This window comes from Zonotrichia albicollis, chromosome 8 (genome assembly GCF_047830755.1).
Source record: "Zonotrichia albicollis isolate bZonAlb1 chromosome 8, bZonAlb1.hap1, whole genome shotgun sequence".
Classification (NCBI taxonomy): Eukaryota; Metazoa; Chordata; class Aves; order Passeriformes; family Passerellidae; genus Zonotrichia; species Zonotrichia albicollis.
Genome location: NC_133826.1, coordinates 18,247,328 through 18,267,516, shown reverse-complemented (window position 1 = coordinate 18,267,516; position 20,189 = coordinate 18,247,328). Strand labels below are relative to the sequence as shown.

At 37.8% G+C, this 20,189-nt stretch overlaps 1 protein-coding gene across 7 annotated transcripts in view; it reads left to right on the top strand.

Moving 5' to 3' along the window:
- DPYD (dihydropyrimidine dehydrogenase) overlaps positions 1-20,189 on the top strand; it is a 329,803-nt gene that overhangs the window by 216,347 nt on the left and 93,267 nt on the right. For 5 of the 7 annotated variants that reach the window (XR_012581360.1, XM_074546150.1, XM_074546148.1 and 2 more), the window contains exons 15-16: positions 7,666-7,734; positions 10,158-10,241. The exons of 1 other annotated variant lie outside the window; for it this stretch is intronic. Coding sequence is in view for 4 of the 6 variants with exons in the window: in XM_074546150.1 (XP_074402251.1) it covers positions 7,666-7,734; positions 10,158-10,241 (153 nt within the window). In the remaining 2 variants the exon portion in view is untranslated. Of the gene's footprint in view, positions 1-7,665; positions 7,735-10,157; positions 10,242-16,019; positions 16,139-20,189 lie in introns of all 7 variants that reach the window. One more of the 7 variants, XR_012581361.1, reaches the window with a different exon arrangement.

The window sequence follows — 20,189 nt, the reverse complement described above, 5'->3', positions numbered from 1 at the left end:
AATCCAAGGAAGTGAATTAAAAGAAGCCCTGGGGGGTGATGGAACAAGAGAAGAGATAGGATGGACTTCTCAGAGATGCAAAGAGACAGATTTGACCTGGGGAATTGCTAGCTGACAGAGTGCAGGGGTTACAAAACTGTGATGAAGTTATTAATTCTGTGTTTTGTCTCTTTATATTTTCTGCTGAATTTGTTTTCTAATAAGTTAAGCAGCTTTGCTGCTGAGTAATTGGGGAAATATATCTGCATATATCTAGAGGCAGCCAAGGTCTGGAGGGGATCTGAGGGTTTCTTTCAGTCAGCAGCTGCTCATTCCCTCTGTGGGAACAGCCTACATGCCTTGAACATCTTTGTCTCCAGTTGGCTTCCCCTCTCAGAGGGGCACCCTGCAGAGAGTTGCCTGTGCTATTGTGGAAATAAAGAGCAACAATTAGTGAGGTGCTCAAAGAACTGTGGTTAAAAGGACTTTGTGTATCTGGGCAGAGAATTAGATAAGAGAAAAATTTCTAAAGGTGGAGGAAAAAATTCACATATTTGTGCAGCCTTTTGCCAGCCTTGTTTTTCTTATGTGGTCTTGAGAATCAATAATGTGTCAGCACCCTGGTGAAAAGCTTTTGCTACAGGTCATAGCATGTGTCTGAAATATCATAGAATTAGATATATCCCTTTTCTTTTAGCTTCTCCAATAATGTATTGGCCTCCTCTGCTTTCTCTTTATATTAAATCAGAGTGGAAAGCACAGAAATACAGCAGGGGCATGCCAATTCCACAAGGGCTTGCAGGCTTTGTTAGAAAGAAACACTGCCAAAAATTAGTATCTGTCTTCACTCTTCTCTTGGATTCAGTCTTTATTTCCATGTACTCATATATTTGTTTTCACTCATTATCAAAGAGACTAAAGGTTGAACTAGAATAGGTTTCCTATGAAAAATAAAATCCCAGAGATTCTATCAAATTTCCAGGGAAGTCTTTAGCCACATAGGTAATTTTCAATGTAATTTGAGGGGTTTACCTGAAGTACTGAAATTTTCAACAGTCTGTCATAAAATGGACATACTTCTTCTAGTCATGTTAAATATTTGAGCTTCCCTGAAGTGCTCTATACAGGTGCTATATTCTCTTTCATTGTACAAATGCTTTGGGGAATTCTTATTCCATGGTTCCCTTTTTAATCTCCAGAAGTTGCAACATCTTAATTAGAGTGCCCTGAGTCATGAGGGATGCATCAGACCTTTTTTTGTTCTTGACCATTCACCTTTTTTCAGTTGCATTGTGAATTAGCAGCGCTCTCATTAGATCACATTTCATTTTTATTTATGCATGTTTCCATGTCTGTGATGTGTGCCTGTACATTTCTGTGTAAGCAGGGCCAAGGTAGCTCCTCTGCTGCCCTGGTAGCGCTGACACAGGGCTGAATCTGACATGGTAGAGGGGCACTTACAAAACCAAGCAGATCCCTTGTTTTTCTACAGGTACAGCAAGTTTGAAAGTGCAGCCTGATTAACTTTCTGCTCCCATCAAAGACACAAGTTGTGTTATTTTGCAAAGAAAAAGGTTTGTTCATAGCCTTTGGGTTTTGTTTGTGTGAGGGTGTTAGAACCTAACAACTATAGGCCTGATTTTGAAGTTGTAGCCCAGTGTACTCACTGAAATCCATCAAATAATCTCATTAAATAAGTGGATTTCATTGATAGAAGCAGAGTCATCATATGAAAATAACTACCTTTAAAAAGATGCATCTGCATTTAGCCTGGGATTAGAATCTATGTTTTTTTTCTGCTCATGCTGGCTTTTCTATGTAATACATAGAGCAAATCATAGCATTTTTAAACTTTTATAATCATCTTCCTAAACTCAGTTGTGTGCTGGTAATGTTTGGCCTATTTTTGTGTTGCTCTGTTGTATCTTAATTTCCCCTTCCTTTAAAAATCAAATGGAAGCTCTCACTATAAAGTAGCAAGACACAGAAAGTGCTTTATTCCAAAGGTATGCTACATCTTAATAATAAACATACTAACATCCCCTACTTGTCTCATTTTCATATACTAAAACATAGGTATTTTAAGTGCAAGTGAAGGAGGAAAACAATGGATGGTTAGAGATTGTTAAATTATTTACTGGAGAGTAAATTCCCTGAAAAAAGAAGAGAGAAGAGAAGCAGAATTGCAGGTCAGCAGTGTCAAGACATTCTGCGTTGCTTGTCTTTATCATCATGCAGAATCTTTTTATTAAGGCAGTGCAGAAAGAATAGATTTATGGACTGAAGGTACAATGTTTCATATGTCCATATCCATCTAGATTGACAGTTCCTACCAACATGAATTTCCCAGGAGAGACAGTGTTACTGGTGTCAGTGGATGGCATCATTTACTTCAGTGTTCCATTATTAAATTGATAACAAGATAATTCCTCTGCTTCTCAGAGACATGACAGGTTTTACAATTGTTAACTTTCTTATTGCATGGGATTTGATGTTCTAGGTAGTTTTTAATAAGCTTATTTTTATTTCAGTTCTGCAACAAATCAAAATTTACAAGAATGTACACGAAAAGAGAAAGCAGGCTGAGTGTACAAGGCACCAAAATCAGGCTGGTTTCCAGAGGTTTATTTTTATAGCAGCAAATGTTTGTGCTCCTGTTGTTTTTCAGTACTGCACATTTGAGTGTATTTGTGCAGTACAGAATGTTTGCTGTGCTTGTACTCTTGTCTTGTGCAGTGGGTGTTAGAAGTGTTCTGTACGTTGGTAATTCTGACTCTGTTTTTTTGATGAGGATCATTTCATCAGCCAGTGACCATTTTGAAAAGCCAGAGGGTGGCCAGAGGTGGCACTGGATAGCACCAGGCCTCCAAGAACTTTTCTGCTGGCTCAATGTGGCAAGCTGGGACTCATCCTGAACCTGATACTGTGTAAGAGGCAGGGTTAGAGAGCAAGGCTGTTGGTATGAGTCTTCAGAAGTGGAACATCTTGAGTGGAACAACCCTGAAGTCCTGTGTTGCTGCTGTTACTCCCTCACAGGCAGCTCTTTGCTGTTGAGCCTGCATCTTCGGGCATGATGCAGAACTGCCCTCAAGTCTGGTGCAGCTGTAAGAAGGTACAGGCAGGGAAGAGCAAGCAGAAATTTTGGTGGCTGGGTTTCCTGAAGTGCAAAGAGATTATGCACAGGCCTGGAAGAGGAGATTCAGAACAGATATAGGCTCTGGCCAGTGTGTGTGATGACCAAAATAAATATGGTTATCACAGGCATGAGGATAGATGATTGTGATTTCATTCTGTATCTTGAGAATTTTTCTTAAATTTGCAGGAATTGACAGTGTTCACATTTAAATCCAGACAGCTGAGACTTTATTTCAGGCTGTTTGAGTGTATTGAAACTCCCTTACTCCCTGCAGAGCAGTACTGGACAAATGGTAATTGTTAACGTAGAATTTTACTGCTCTCTGGCTTTAAATAGATGTGACCCAAACTAGACCCAGTTGTTGTTTTTTTTTTTCCTCCTCCTTTTTGTTTTGCAACCTCTTGCAGTGAATTCTGTGTGCTAGGAAAGAAAGATCACTTGAAAACATATACAGTGGCAAACTTCATCCTTATTATTTCTTTTCATTCTATTGCATTCATGAGACATCCACATGGATGAGAAAAAAAAAACATTCACAAGGGAAATAGATTCTAGTTTAAGCTTCCAGGGGATTATTATAAACAGGGAGAAAAATACTTTAAGGATTATGAGAAGTACCTTGTCAGTATTCTTTTAAGTAGAACAACTACTAATGCATTAGTCACAGAATTGTGTGAAATGTAGCTTTTTACTGCTTTAGCTACAGTATATTCATCTTATAATGGTGTCCTAACTGGTACATTACATACCCTCCCTTTTCCACCTCCCTTCCCTCCAACAAAAAGCAAGTTTTACTAACGACCTCTTTGTTCCATGAAAATGCTGAACACAGAGCAGTGTGTGGTGTTGCAAACGTGCATCTGTCCTTTTATATAGGCATTGGGAGAAATTGTCAGTCACATAGTGTGGGGTGAAAAGCCCTTGTCTGGTGACATGTGTCACAGTGATGGTCAGGGAGGGACAGAGTCCGCAGGGCTGCTGTGTGGGGCTGGGCAGCAGCATCTCCCACCACAGGCAAAACAGCAGCTTGGATGGAGGAGAAGGGGGAACAGCATCCACCAGCTATGATTGTGGTCTGCAATAAGGCATGGGCCAGGGGTCCCACTGTGCTTCAATCATGCACAGTTTGCAGGCAGCCCACACTCGAGCTATGACAAAGCTGCAATTTAGTCAACCCTCATTTACCACTTACCACACTTTAACAGCAGCTTCATTGTAAGATCTGTCAGAGTCTACTTTTGTAAGCTGGGAAGCGTGTGCAGCCTCACACTTGTGGCTCAAACCACTGTAATTAAGCTCACGTCAGGTTGCCCCTGAAAATTTGAGGAATCAAAAGGAAGGATGTGCTCTCTGCAGATGCTTCTGGGCTGGGCCATGTGCTGGATTTCCATGAGATAGCAGCTGTTTGGGGCTATTAAATTTGTGGGGTTGGTAATTTGGTACATGGCATTGTAGGCACTGAAAAGATGAGTAAGAAGAGACATAGAAGCTGTAATGTGATACAGTTCTCATTCATTACCTTCCAATATAACTCTGCCTGTTATCACTTGGAATTCTTACTTTGTTCTTGCTATTCTCTTTTAGGTAGTGATAATAGTCTATATTTTCTTTATAAATTTCCATGTGTGATTTTAGGAGTAGATCCGGACCTCAGGCATCACCGATAGTTCCCCTAAATGTTTGCACACGACAGTGATTATTTCTTTTTTTTGGGCATTGAATCCAAATGAAGAGACTGTTAAGGTGTTTTGGGGAAGAGCAGTCACTTGAGATAGGACAGTTTTGTTAGCACAGAGTGCTGGGGGGTATTCTTTCACCTAGGAAATAAGTTCATTTTCAAGTTACAAGAGAACACTGGGGGGGGAAACCATAAAATAATCCCTACTATTTTTAAATTTTCATTAATCCCTCTGAGAGCATGGCTTTCCTGTGAACAGTCATGGCAAAAATATAATTTTTGTTTTCAGTTATTTTTGTTACTATAAACCACTGCTTCTGTCAAAAAGTACAGGCTTAATTTTAAATATGAATCCTAAAACTTATCAATATTAAATAAACATGTTGTCTTAATTAACAGCTCTTTGAAACATCACAGCTCATGTTCCTCCTCTTTTGTACACTCCCAGCAGAATTTTCAAATTTCATTAGTAACACTTGATGTAACCTAACTGAACTACTTATGAATCTAGTCAGCTGCCCTTGTTGTCTTACAACTTTCCCCAATGAAAAATTTGGTTTGTTTTAAAGCTCAGTTGTGCAGATTTCTGATGTACTTTGGATTGTGACTGCAACTGTGAAAATCCTTATCATGTTGTCAGTGTCTGAGCTGCTGGGTTGTGTTTTTTTTTTTTTTAGTTGGTTTATAAAAAGCATGAATCTGACAAGATACTGTTTCTAGATAAATTCCAATTGCTTTAAATTTTTCTCATATATAATTTCTTAGACAGATTTGTCACACTTTTTGCTTTTAAAAAATTAAAGTCCTTTAAAAGAGATTTCTGTTTATTTCCAGAGCCCTCAATTTATCTTGAATATTCAAATAGAACACAGAGCAGATTTTGTTTCATTAACATTTGACCTGTACAGCTATATAAGATTTTTCCCTATTTAAAAAATTATGGTATAGGAGAGACACTCTTTTTCCCTGTCAGAGGGGAATAAAAGCGTGGGCAGTAATGATTGTGTGTGCTTAATGAAGAGTTTGGTCTTATATTTATGCCAGAGGTGAGCACAAATGGGCACCTGCAGGCAAGGCAGGCACTTCATCAAACACTTCCCTTCTCACCAGACTGCCATCCTGCAAACAGCAGCCAGGAGGGTGGGTGGGCAGTCTGCAGGTGGGTGGCTTCATTGTAGAAACTCATCAGAGAAAAACAATGGAAATAATGATGATGATACGTGGTATTTCCTTTTAAATTAGTATGTTTGGAATGTGTTTCGTTTTAAATTAGTAGAATGTAACCTCACCATGTCCAATTTTCTCTATACTTGCCTTACTTTTCAAAGAATGTTTCCCTCCCTTCTGAAGATACCAAATATCTCCTCCTTCTCATGCAGATAATTTGGGAGTTTACAGTTTCTAGCAATTGTGTGTGTTGGACAATTTTTCTGCACCATACTTTTCAGTATTTGTTTGAAATGAATGAGTCATTAACCCTCAGCATTATGGGAAAGTTCAAGAGAAGTGTTAAAATGAGGGGGTGACAGATTCAGCCAACCCTGGCTATTAATGAGACAGTAAAGCTTGTTTGGAAAACAAAAAGATTAAAATCAAATGTCACATTACCTGTCAATCAAACTTTCATGTGAAAGTTTCATGTAAGAGGGCCAAATGTGAAAGCTAAACAAGAGCATGGCCAGACACATCTCTATTCTCCTGTCCTCCTGTTTCCTTTGAACACAGACTGAGCTTGTAGACTTCTATTAAGTTCTCTGCTATCTTTTCTGATTTAACCTTTTAGCTGCTGCAATATGGTTTTCTGTTGCATTTTTTCTTCCAAACATCATCCTTCTAAGAAGTTGTTCATGCAGGAGTTTCTGGGCTGATTTCTCTGCTGATCTTACCTCAAATCTATCAACTTCATAATTTCAGCTTTTGAGTCCAGAACACATTGCTTTATTTTAGTCTTAAATGGAAATTAGCACTCTCACTTGAACTGGGCATTGACCAGAGGAGTAGTTAACATTAATTTAACAGTAAATAGCACTGTATGCAGCTGGTAAGGTGTGTGTTTAGGTGCCTCCCCACACCGTGAAGAATCCTGTTAGATCTTATTTTACCTAAAAACGTGAACCTCAAGAAATATTTTAGAGGGAGCCAGCAGCTAGAGGCAGAACCTGGACTTGAAAGGTGCTCAGTGTAATGAAAAAGAAAGGCAGTTACACAGAATAGCTCTGAGGAACTGGGGCCAGTCAGTGTATAGCAAATAAAATGTCATCATGGGATAACAAAAGCTGGAGATTTCCTGGGCCCTTCTCCCAGTCCTTCAGAGTTTACCCACATGCTGAAAGTCTTCTCTCAGTTGCCTCTAGGATACAAAATAGTTCTGGCTCTCTTTCTCTGTCCTAAAGTTGCATGGTAAGAGACTCCAGGGTCTGGATTTGATGTCCTGGATTCCTGAAGTCAGCTGGAATATTGTGTCCATACACTGCCACATTGGAGTATAAACTCGTGCACTGATGGTCTTATCTACCTCTAAACAGTCAAAATGCTTCTTTCATTTGTATTAATAGTAAATAACAACTTCATTCCTCAGGCCTCAAGAACGAGTGTGTCTGACAGTGTCCTGGTTGGCTCTGTGTGTAGGACAGACTTTGCTCTCACTGTGTCACATGACAGAGAGAATGCACATGGATAGACCTTCTTCCAAACCCAGGGATATAATAGATGAGTTTGGTCACTGTTTCTTGTCCCCAGTGAGGTCTGCAGCTGCATTTCACTGTCTAGCTCCTGGCAGACAGCTGGTAGTTCCCATAAGCAGGCTGTGCAGTCCGTGTCTAGAGTCACAGTAATGTACAGTGTCACAATAATGTATATATCCTCTTTCCAGGTTCTGATTGCCAGCATCATGTGCAGCTATAGCAGGGAGGACTGGACTGAGCTCTCAAAAATGGCTGAGGTAATGGTTTCCTAAATGTGTTTCCACATATTTTTTTTTTAATTCTCCTTGGAAACAAGAGCTGCAGTAAGGGATTTCTTGAAAGAAATAGATTCAAAGTGAAAAATGAGAATTTAAAATGTGTCCATTATAATTTGCTTATTCTGTTTTCATTAAAATGATGGAAATGTAAATTTAAAGGAAATCTGTTCCATAAAAATAATCCCTCGGATTTTTAAGCAGTACCTGGAAAGCCTTTAGTCTTTGAACCTATATACTTTTTATTTGCATTTTAAGCAAAGTGTATATTATGACAGATGCCCTGATAAAATTTAATTCTACCTTTGAGAGCCCAACTTGATCTTACCTTGCCTAGAGGTGCACTAGTTTGACAGCACCAGAAGAAATTTTGAATATAAAACTCCTGAATATTTAAAGTATAAAGGGCTCATTTAATGCTATTCTAGTTTTAATACAGACTTTCAAAAATGATAGCTGAGAAAGCCAGCATATATAATAGCAGTCAGCAGGCTTTCTATAATATAAATCCAATCTTACAGAAATGCAAACAGACAATGCACCTGAAATTTCTATTCAATTGGAGGGAAAAACTATTTAATAGCATGTACCTGTGTCCATAGGGAGTAGTATAAGAAATACTTATCAGGACTGCACTAATTTCATTCAGAAGGGTGTATATATCTGAATGGATAGCAAAGTTTTTACGTTTAAATTAAAGCCTGTTTTCCACATAAAGTATGTAGAGGAAATTAAAAGAATAGCATTAACAAATTTAAGGAAAGAAAAAAATTACTGTGTCATTATTTCTAGCACTACCTCAGATTTAAATGTTTAAATTATAAATATGGTTTTATATATGTATGGGTAGAGTTTTGGGTATTTTGAATTTGTGTTTTCATATGGCAGAATGTTTCAACATCATTGTTGCTTTATTCAGTGTCCTAAGCCCTCCTGTGGTTATGTAGGGTGACACTTCTCAATTTTCTTTGAGCATTTTAAACCTGTGAGGAAAAAAGTCACTTTAGGGACTTAGGGAAGTGAAATTAAACATTTTCAGTAGTTAGCTTGGTAATCTTCAACACTATTTCAATTTATACGTGTATTTACCTAATTGACCATGAAATCATATTTTGGAATCTCTGCTTGACGGAAGCAGTGCTACGCTTAAACTGATCAGGAAGAACGGCTTTACTGTGCCTTTGCTCCTGTTTCTTAAATCCGGTGGTACTGCTGCCCAACTTTAAGGCACTTATTTCCAATCTGTGCTTGTATTTATGTTACCCCTTTAGAAAAGAAGTGGTTCTCTAAACGCAGTCAACGGTGTGTAGCCTGTGTGATGGAACACTCTTCTGGGTAGTTGTTGGTGTGTCTGCCCTGTGGAGAGCAGCACTAGTTTGGGGCGCCCTGGAATGCGCAGCTGAAGAGCAGGGATGTTTAATCGCACACACAGAATCCTGCCTAGAGGTAATGGATGTGGCTTTCACAAGAGCAGAAGCCCCAGAAGGTAGCACAGTGTCTCAGCAGGAGGACGACCTATTCATCCTAAAGGTCAGCTTGTCAGGGAGGCCGACAGCCCCGGCATGGCCGGGCCCGCGGAGCCGGCCGGAGTGGGGAGGGCTCCTGCGAGTGATGGATGGCTTCTCCCTGCTCACGCACTTTGGGAGCTGCTGAACCATGGCCACACAGCAGGCAAAGTTACTCCAGTTCAATAAGCAAAACAAAATGCAGATGCAGAACAAAACCCTAGTTAGAGCCACTAGAAGGCAACAGGAGAGATGTTCGTGTCAGGCCAGAGCAGTTCAGAAAGGAAGAGGAGCGTGTCTGTGTGCTGCCCTCGGACAGCTCGGCTCCTTCCCCTTTTAATTGGAAATAATAGAGGGCGATGAACAGGAATTAGCATGACTAATATGTTTGTTCAGACTTTTTTTATTAACCTCTTGTTCTTTAGAAACAAATTTACTTAATGACAAAAGCTATGGCACAGTACAGGTGCCTGCAGAAAATCTGGAGACGGAATCCATTAAAGTAAAAAGGAAACATTTATTACTGAGTTACAGTTCTTCAGAGCACAGCAGCACCTGTGTAACATTGCCTGCCAAAGCTCTTAGTGCTGCTCTTAGGCCCTGTAATTGCATTTAATTTTTTAACATTTTCCAGAACCAACTCTTTATTCTTCTCGTATCATCTTACTTTGTTTTTCACTCTAATTCCATAAGAATGTCTGGAAACCACATCAGTTTCTGAAGTTTTTTCTCTCTGATCAACGGGCTTCTTTTCTAGGGTATCATAGCTTTTTGTCTTAGAAAAGAAAAATAAGTCAAATGTCTGAAGAAATCTATTTAACATGAACAGTAAATCCTACAGGAAAGAGTATATTACTTGAAATAAATTTTTCATTTTTTGTCCTTCCATCCGTTTTATAGGTTGCTGGTGCTGATGCGCTGGAGTTAAATTTATCATGTCCTCATGGTATGGGGGAGCGAGGCATGGGACTGGCCTGTGGGCAGGTAGGACTGTAACCACAATCTATTTAATGTCTCTCCAGCAATCCTGCGCTGCCACATTGATAGTTACACCTCAGGGTGCAAGACACAAGCTGCAGATTAGCAGCTTGAGATTTTTAGGTTGAATGTGTTTAAATATTTATTGATGAGAGGAAAAAAAAGAAGCTGAGAATGTACAAAATGCTTAGTTTTGCTGAGAACAAAAATGCATTATGTATTTGACAAGGAATATGATGAAAACAAATAATTTCAAAAAAGCACTTAGGCAGAATTTGTTGATTTCCATTTCAGTGCCCTGTAGATGTCTTTTAAATCATAAGCTAGTAATTACTGCATATATCAGTAATGATTTTGAAGAACGTGAGATATACACGCCTTTCATTTCACAGTTTTTAACATATGAGCCTAACTGTATTTCAGAATCACAGAAGAGTCCATACATTCTGGTAGTACTGTGTACAGTTAGCACCTTCTCTTTAAGGGCCTGTGTTGTGTTACTATAGATTTACTGGTTTATATGGTTGAGATTGGAATTATCCATGTCTGATGTCTCTGCCATGCAGAAATCTGTTGCAGAGTTTATCAGTACATCCCATGACTTCAGTTAGGAGAATGTGTGTTGTTTTGGCCATGAAAAGAAAATATACACATACAAACCCTTATTTTCATACTGATATCCTTTTGAAGTTTGTAGATTTTTGCTTGTTTTGGTCATGCCTTGAAATTTGTTTTGGCTCTGAAAAATGCCCAAGTATAGTGAATTGAAGGTCTTTGAAAAATCTTGGTTCACAGTCTACCAGGAGAGATTTTCTACAGTTTGACCATCAAAGTTTCCGAATTAGGAAGCCTGTTTGATTTCCCATCTTAATACATTTTGGGGACAGGGAGAAGAAGAGGAAGAAGGGGATGCAGAGTGGGAATGATGATTATATACCCTAAAGCTGACATATTATTGTTCACTTGACCCCTTTCTAGAGGGCTAATAAGCATCTTAATTCATCCTCCCTTGCTCAGTTAAACACAAAACTTAGAAGACCTGAGGTGTAGTTGGGTAACTGAACCATTCCCTTTCTGAAACTAGGGAAGCACTAGGAGCTGTAATCAGTGCAACGCTTCAAGTGGACACACTTCAAGCATAGCTTTATCATAGCAATACTATCAGGCACAGTGCCCTGGGCATTTTATTGTTTTCTGTGAACAAAATTACGTCAATCTGGTCCATGCTGTAGATTATTATTTTTAATGAAAGTAGTCTGGATGCTTTTTATGGCCAGTGGTCATTTACTGAAGTTGTGATTAAAAATGGCAGAGAATCATAAAAGCCCTCCACAATAACACTAGCAAAACAGTAGTAGTTATTATTAATTTTTTCCCTGAACTGCATTCAAAAACAAATTGCTATTTTAGCCATGTTTCTAATTTCTTCTTTTGAAGAAATTCCCTCCCTTCAGTCTGCAGAGCATAACTCAGTAGTTTGATGTGTCCCTGCCTGAGAAGGCAGGACACTGTGGAAGGTGCAGTCTGGTCAGGGAGAGCCCTGGAGGTTTCAAACTGAAACGGGCTCCTTTCAAGCATGGGGTGTTTTATTTTTTTTATGTATGTGTTATTTCCAGCTTTCAGTGGTTGGAGTAATGTATGCATGTGAAGTTGCTTAGATGTGTAGTCAGTAGGGAGCTGTCTGGCTACATGAGTTTTTACATATCTTTCAGCTATTGTAAAATCAGAGAAGCAAATGCAAAACTTCAGCACTCAGGGCTATCGTGTGGATTTGTGACTCTCTATGGAGGAGATCAGATCCATAAAGATTTCTTTACATATACATGTATGCTTTTATAATAATATTTCTGTCTTTCCCATACAGTATGGATATTCCTTGGAATGTTTCATATATACTACTCTTGCTTAAACATTTTCCTGTGTTTTCTTGTCTTACCAAAATGAGAGCTCAGAAAAGAATCAACTTACTTAGATGAATGAATGAATAAAACAAGCCATGTTTAGAGAGTCAGATCCTGATATTCTTCCTCAGAGTTGGCTAAAATTAAATTGCAGTGATTTTAAATGGAGGTTATTGAAGCAAAGGGTGGGCATAAACTGGATTAAGTAGTGATATGTGCAATATATCATATGTGCCCCTTCAGGGGGCTTCCATGCACAGTAGCCCCTGGAGACCCCATCAGAAGATACAAAAGTGCTAGATAGTATTTTGGTATTTTAGTTGTTTTCCCCCCGCCCTCCAGAGCTGAAGTCAAATAGGTCATGCACAGGTGGTGTGGGGAAGACAGGGCTCAGATATGCTCTGAAAAAAACCCACCACTTGATATCTGGAAGTCAGGGCATGAGGCTTTGAGAGGCAGAGCAGCTTTCCTGGTTGTACAGTGAAGCAGGTTTTCTTAAATCTTTTTGATAACATAATCCATGTCTTCATAGGAATTTTTTTCAAGGATTAGGTCTCTTTCATGGCTAAGCACATTAAATCCTCAAGAAACTACAGAAATTGCTGAGATGAAGAATAATGGCAGAAAAATATGTATTTTTACTATTTATAATGTCTAACATGTTCTGCCTTTTTGTTGTTGTTTAAAAAAAAAGGGAAAGGAAAGGTTAATTACACTGTCTAGTTTTTCTTCTCATTCCAATTCCTATGGTGTGCCCACACGGTAAGTGTAGAAATCTGGGAACATCAGATTTATTTTTCTCTATCCTATTTTGTTGTCTAGTATCAAACGCTTTCACTGTTTTATATCAACCACAAATTAAAAAGGATCCTGGTATATCCAAATTATATATATAAAAATGGGTACTAAGTATGGCTGTTTGTTTTATACTGAATTACAGTTCTCAGCTTTTATTTGATTTTAATTCCAAGTCATTAGTGCAGACACTCTGGCGCCCAAACAGCATAGCTAGCCAGAGGGTAATATTAAGAGGTATCTGTATTGCTGCCAATAAGTTACTTAAAGTTGGTTCTGTATAAAATGTCAATTATATTTACTAATGCTGATTAATGATAATAAAGTTAAGGTTTGTGTTCTTTTGTAACAATCTGCAATGGTATAGAAGTGGATATTGTTAAAAATTGTAATAGAATTTGTCATTACATTTACCAGCACTAATGCACAGATTTTCCTTGAATCATATAACCTATGTGTACAAAACATTTAATAGTAAATATAAAGACAACATGAACAGTAGATTATTATAAAATGAGTGTCACTTTCCCACTATAGTTCAATCCTGTAGTGATTTTAGCATAAAATTATGAAAATAATAAATCAAGCATGTGAGATGGTAGCACTGATATTTCAACATCTAACTTGTGATGTTGTATTTGTGGTGCACTTTTTATCCTTCACTGGAAAGCATGCGAAGATGTTTTACTTTTTTTTTTTCTTACTTATCCTTCTAAAAAGTGGCATTGAATATTCAGAATTATTAATGTCATGTGAAACCAAAAAATTTAAGTGTTTGTCTTTTTGATTTTGGTATAAAGGATATTAAGTCTCTCCAGCTGCTCTGCCAAGAATGTATAGTTAAATTGAGTCAGTAATCTGGATTTACTTTGCATTCCTGCTAGGATGAAACCCCACATCTGAGAGCTGTAATGTGCATCTCCCAAGAAGCATTAGAACAAAAATTATTAGGACAAGTGGGTAGTATCAAGTGATACCCAAAGTCTTCAAAATTATCTGTTAGTCTTCTTGGCCTAGTGGGCAGCGAAAAACCACAGAGGAAAGGAAATAGCAGCTTACAACTACCTGAAAGGAAGAGACAAGAAGGGACAAGATGCTGCAAGAGCAGCTACAAAAAGAAGATTATTCTCTGTCATGTCAGATGATAGAGCAAGGGGCAAATTGCAGGCTGAATGTTTCAAATTGTGCATTAGGAAAAGAATTCCCTAACAAGGTGCTGCAGATCAGGAATATGTTGTCTGGTGGAGAGCTGTGTACTCTCTATATCTGTAGTTTTTAGTGCTCAGGCAGGCAAAGGTGTGGCAAACATCACTGGTGGTGGTGTCAGTGCCAGTCCGAGTGGGACCTTCCAGTACCTGCTCTCCTGGAGTCCATTCAGACAACCATTTCTGTGGATTCACCCTGTTCAGTTCCTCACCAAAGGCACTGTATTCTTTGTACCAGGAATAGGAAATGAGTACCGTATAAAAGGACTTGGGTGTACACTTGGAGTGAGATAATCAGTATGAACAAGGTCTCAAGCCAAAAGCAGCTAATCTCGTATTCAAAGATCTTAGCCTTAGTGCTATAAGCAAATATTGCAAAAGTTAATAGCATCCTGGCATATAACTATTTCTCATTAATTAGTCATACCTTCTAACCCCCAAAATAGAGAAAAATCTTTGCCTATTTCAGCATTTAAGCCCTAGGTTTGGGGAATTATTTGATTTTTTTTTTTAGTTTATATTGAAGAAGGAATGTATATGTCTCTTGTGAGCACTGAAATCCAGATTCTGGTGGTTTAACTATTCAGATAATATGTAAAATGGACTTGCTTTGTGGTTCTTTTCTTACCTTTATTTTCATTTTGCTTCAGTGGTACTTGCTACAGTGTCTGCTGCTGGCTGTGCTTATGTTTATTGCCTGCAATTAGGAGGCAAGTTTCATAAAAGCCTACATTGCCTCATTCAGAGGACGACAAATCTGTCAAAAACAAAAAGAAAAAAAACCCCAAAGCCCTGGTTACTCTGCGAAGATGAGAGCTGACTGCATGGCACAATTAGATTTGCTCTGCTGTACCTTGGAAATGGGAAAGATGAGGCTGCTTTTTAATTGAAGTGCACAGCATAGCATGCTAATTCGCTGTTGCTCTGCCAGCAAGGAGCTTGAAGTATTTTAAATAAATGATGCCCCAAACAGAATTTGATTATATCTGTGTTCATGTGACATTCTACTATCAGCCTACAATAATATGCTGGTTAAGTATAATTCATTGAGTCCTGCAGGCAGTATTAGTTCTTGCTCTTCTCTTCTGTATCAGTTATTGCTACAAATTAATGCAAAGTACAGCAGAGTGGTGCAGCACTGGGCTGTAGCAGCAGTGTGGACATTGTCACCCAAAATCCAGTATAAACCAGCCCAAGTCAGGTTCATGGTGTTTGCCGTGGAGTTTCAGGACTCATACATCTTGTTGTTCTCTTGCATTGGCCTCTGCCATCCATTTGGCTGGTTCTTCAAAATATAATCTGAGCTGATCTCAGTGTCTTTGCATCTGCCACTGCCCTTTCTTGCTTTGGGGCATGTCTTGACCAAATGACCTCTTTCAGTCATGTTTCTCAGTGTCCACAGTGTTTCAAAGGCACTGTAAATTCCATAAAACTGGATGACTGGGGAGAGGAGGGAAATTGTCTGCTGCCCGAGCAAATGGATATTAAGAGAAGCCTTGGTAGTTCAACTGAGGGAAAAGCTCAACAGAAGCAAGAAATTCAGTTCCTGAGAAACAAGGATTTCTTGGTTGAGGCAGTGGTGCTGTTACTCTGTGTGCAGGGATGTGCTGTACTGGGCATTGTTTTGCTGGGAAGGAATCTAGGATGTGCAGGGAGAAGGGATGCTGCTGATTGCCCGCTTCAACTCCTACAAATGTAGACATAAGAACACTTTTTGGCTGGTCAGGAGATGTGTTTTGTGGACTTACGTTCGTGGTCCCACACTGATCATGGTCTAAGATCATCCCTTATGATAATTTAGTTTTGTTGTTTAACCTCTTTGCATTGGTTTTAATCTTCTCTGTTGTCAGATGTCTCTTTCTTTTCTTTCTCTATTTCTTCAGAACTCTCCTCATAAACTAAACACTTTTGCTGAGTTGCTTTAGAAGTAAAAATTGATTAAGGAGCTGTTTCACTGGAAATCTGAGCAGGAAAAGCTTGCTAGCTTTATGGTCACTCCTGGGTACGTGACATTCACCTTCCTTCAGTACATGAGAATTCATTTTTTTTCTGTACCATTGCAGGATTCAGGTGTAATTAAATGTTGTGATTTAAATTGATTTCTTTCATGCATCCTTTATGTCCTCATGTATTCTATCTTTTAAAAAGAGACAATACTTAATAATGAGGTACGACAGTTAATTGGTGTTTTGTCTAAAGAATTCTGCTTTTTATACACTCAAGGAGAAATGAATTGAAATGCAAAGTTTAATAAATTCATCATCAGAACTCTATTCTGTAATTTCGTATTGTGGTTTGACAACATTTAATCCACTGTTATTGCTTTGAAGGATTTCTAATTGAATTACTCAAAAGACAAAATGGAAAATAAAAAGGGATTATAAATTCGGCAATAATGTTAACAGCCATACCAACTTGCTGAAAGTTTTTAATGACATGCTACGGCTGTTAATAAGGTTTGAAATACTGATTATGTGTGGTGACTTATATTTATGTAAGGAAGGCATTCTCTACAGAATGCCTTAGCAAATGTAAAACTGATTCTGTTTCCTTGAAAATCATGAAGACATAAAAGCTATTTGGATTTACACTTAATTTTCAATCTTGCTATGATGGAATAATTTCTGCTGAAATTGACATTATGGGTGACAGATGTCGCAGGGAAGGTTGGTTTGGTCACTTTATCAGTGACCTGGCACTGTTAGTCTGTTTTAATGACACTTCAGTAGCCTAACAGTAATGAAGTATATAGTGAGCGCTTCCCATAAAGGAACAACCCTTTTTTTGAACTTTTAAACCAAATATCAACCTTTACTTGTTCTTGGAATTGTATTTTAATGCCCTGAGATGTTTTCAGAAGAGGGAAATGTAGAAAACTTGAGCAAATGCCCAGGCCCTTTGACATGCCTTTGGATATGTGATTGCACCATGAGACATTGCAGTTTTCTGTAACTATGATATCTGTTAGACAGGATTTATTGGAATCAAAGTGATCACCAGCAAATAAATATTCAGGTAAAATAAAATATTTTAAGATTGTTTATCTTGGTGCACATTAGTAATTTTTTCTTTCTGTGGTTTCAGTTTTATGCCAGTGTTGGATAAAGTTAATTAGCAATATATTAACTAGTCTCTTCACTGCCGACACAAGAGTTTTCAGGATTAGACTCATATTTCTTGAAATTTTGCCTTGGCTCCTAGGAAAGTTAGTTTGCTGGGAAGCTTGCTCTTTATAGTAGCCAAATCTGAATACATGCCCACTTGATGAACATTTTAAAACTGAGTGGCAAATTCTTCTCAGAGCATAGGTTTTAAATTCCCTGGTTTCATGTTTCAATAATTCCTCAATTATTTAGTATTTTCTACCTTATTATTATAGGAAAGGACAGAGCTTGCCTACCTGACCACAAGAGAAAGCTATTTGTAGCTGCAGCCTTCACATATTCGAGTTCTGAGCTTCCCTTTAGAATATTTCACATATGACGTAAACCTAATCAAACCCTTTTGCCTTCTAGCCAGTGACCTCTGCATGAACTAAAGAGCTGAAATATTATTTAATCATGCTGCATTCCACTTTTTACAGTGCTATGAGAAACATTATTTTGGCTGGCTAGAAGTAACCAATAGAAAATATTTTGTTCTGTCAGGGGTAAAAAAGGCATTTTTATTAGTCAACAGTTTGCGTAGACCAGCACTGTTAAATAAATCTTTCTGATCAGTGTGTCCAAGAAGTTTACTAATGGTAAATGTGCAGTTCTGTATTTTTCACTTGGAATATTTAAACCAGTTGATATTGGAACAAATAATTTGGTAATTTGGACTGCCAACTGTGCATCAACCTTTCAGGCCAACTATTAGTGATCTTTATTCTGGAAACCAAAGAAAATCATCTGAATTAAATGCCTTTAATATTGCATTAAAATCAATAGCTATAAATGCTCATTGCTAAAGTTTTATCAGACCTATCATAATGAAACAAAAGGACTGCTTTCCCTATCATGTAAGGTAACCATAAGCAAATACAAAATGTCTTATAGTTAATTTTTAAATTAGAGTGTTTTCTAACAGAGGTGTTTCTTCTGGTTGCTTAGAATAACATTTTCAAATTAAAAATAAGTGAAACAAAACACAAACATTCAGAATAAGGAAAAACACTATGGCTCAACCACCTTCACAGAGAGAGGAATCAATTTTCAAAACAAATTCAGTTATTTTCCTCTTTGTGCTGGGGAGAAAACAAAAAGCTTTTCTGTAATTCAGAAAAGGAGTAATTACAAAGCTGACTAAAGGCAGCAACCAACCTTTCAAGTCTCAGTTGTGCTTGATCTTGACATCCCTCTAATTGCTGTTCTTACTTCCTACACAAATATATGTTTTCTGCTTTCCTGTACTGGTCAATCAAAAACCTCCAGCTCATTTTTGACCTTGTCTGCACATGAGTTTTCAGTCATGAGGTGCAGCATTATCCAGAAGGGGTGTAGGAGTGCCATGCTGCTAATAAAGTGTCCAAAGAGGATCTCCCACACAGCACTTTGATAAATGTATTCTTGAGTTTGGATGCTGACCTATGTTAAAATTGGCAGCTTTTAGATTAGGTAAGTGAAAACCCATTGGAGTGGATTCTTTTTGTTTGGCTTATTTTTGTCTGTTTTTTGACATACCTAAGGCATCATTGATTTGTGCAGCTCCAGTAAGTACTACAATAAAGAAACCCTATAACAAGGTACTTTTCTAATTTTTTTTATGAAGTGAGGCAATCAAGGGTTATTTGTCTTGTGCTTTTAACATCTTTCAAAGGTTCTAATTAAAGAGCTGACATAAGGAGAAATAGTTGTGATACCAAAGCAGAGTAAGGAAAAAAAGGGAGAAAGGGATCTGCTAAAGTTGAAAAATTTATTGAAATTCTGATTCTATAGAAACCCTTTATGTGTCTTTTAAGATTTATTTTGTTATATGCTTTTGATTTTAAACTTTCTTTTTTATGTGCACCAATTTGTTCTTTCAGTTTTACAAAGGAGTCTGAGGAGAGCCTGTGAGTCCTTTGAGGAGTAGAAACCCCAGTCTCCTGTTGGTTTTCTCAATGCCCGCTGTTATCTCTCTCAGTATCAACAGGGTCTCAGAGTCATGACTTCTCAGTTCAGCCATGCCCAAAACCTGGACCTAATCCAGAGTGACTTGATTTAGTCCAGTGACACGTTGGTATCACTGGAAGAAAAGGAGAATCTCAATTAGGCTCCCCCAAGTGGAACTCACAGTGACAGATCTGAAGGAGTAGCTGATCAAATTTTGACACCTTGCTTGCAGCTTTACTTTAAATTAATAAAGTCCAAGCATCTAGGAATGGAGCTAGGTGACAGGAGTTTTTTAGTTCTTATAACTTACCACAGGAAAAAGAAAGTTCAGTCAGGTCTCTCAATTCTCACTTAGATTTTTACTTTAGCAAAAACATTATGAATTGGGAGTCATTACTCTCTGTAAGGTTGGGATTTTTTAAAATAAAATTTAATTAATATGATAAATTAAATTTAAAGATAAAAATATGTCTTTACTTTCAACTGGTAATGTTTTGGCCTAATTGATAAATCTATTACCAAAAGAACAAATGTAGTCTGCAAAAATGAGTGGGAATTTTCCAAGCTAAACTTCTACAGCCTAATATGCAGTATTTTGTAAGCAAAAATGTGCTTGTTTCACTAGTAGGACATGCTTGGTTATATAAGTCATATGATATCTTCTCAGTTTAAAAATATAACAGTTTTTGTTCAAATTATAAAGGGAATATTTTGCTGTGTAAAAACAACATAAATGTCTTCATTTACTTAGTAGACTTGTTTCTAAAGACTTTTTTAAAGAAAGGAGCATTTTAGAGTGTGTTAGAAAGTAGAAAGTAAGTATGTCCTTGAATTAAATCAGTGAACAATAGTCACAGAGCACATTGTTGCTATGGTAGTTTAGTGAAATGGTAACTATGTGGAATTTGCTTAATTTTTCTCATCTGAATCTCTGCTCTTTTAGAAATGCTTCCAAAAACTCCACCTCTACAACCTCCCTTC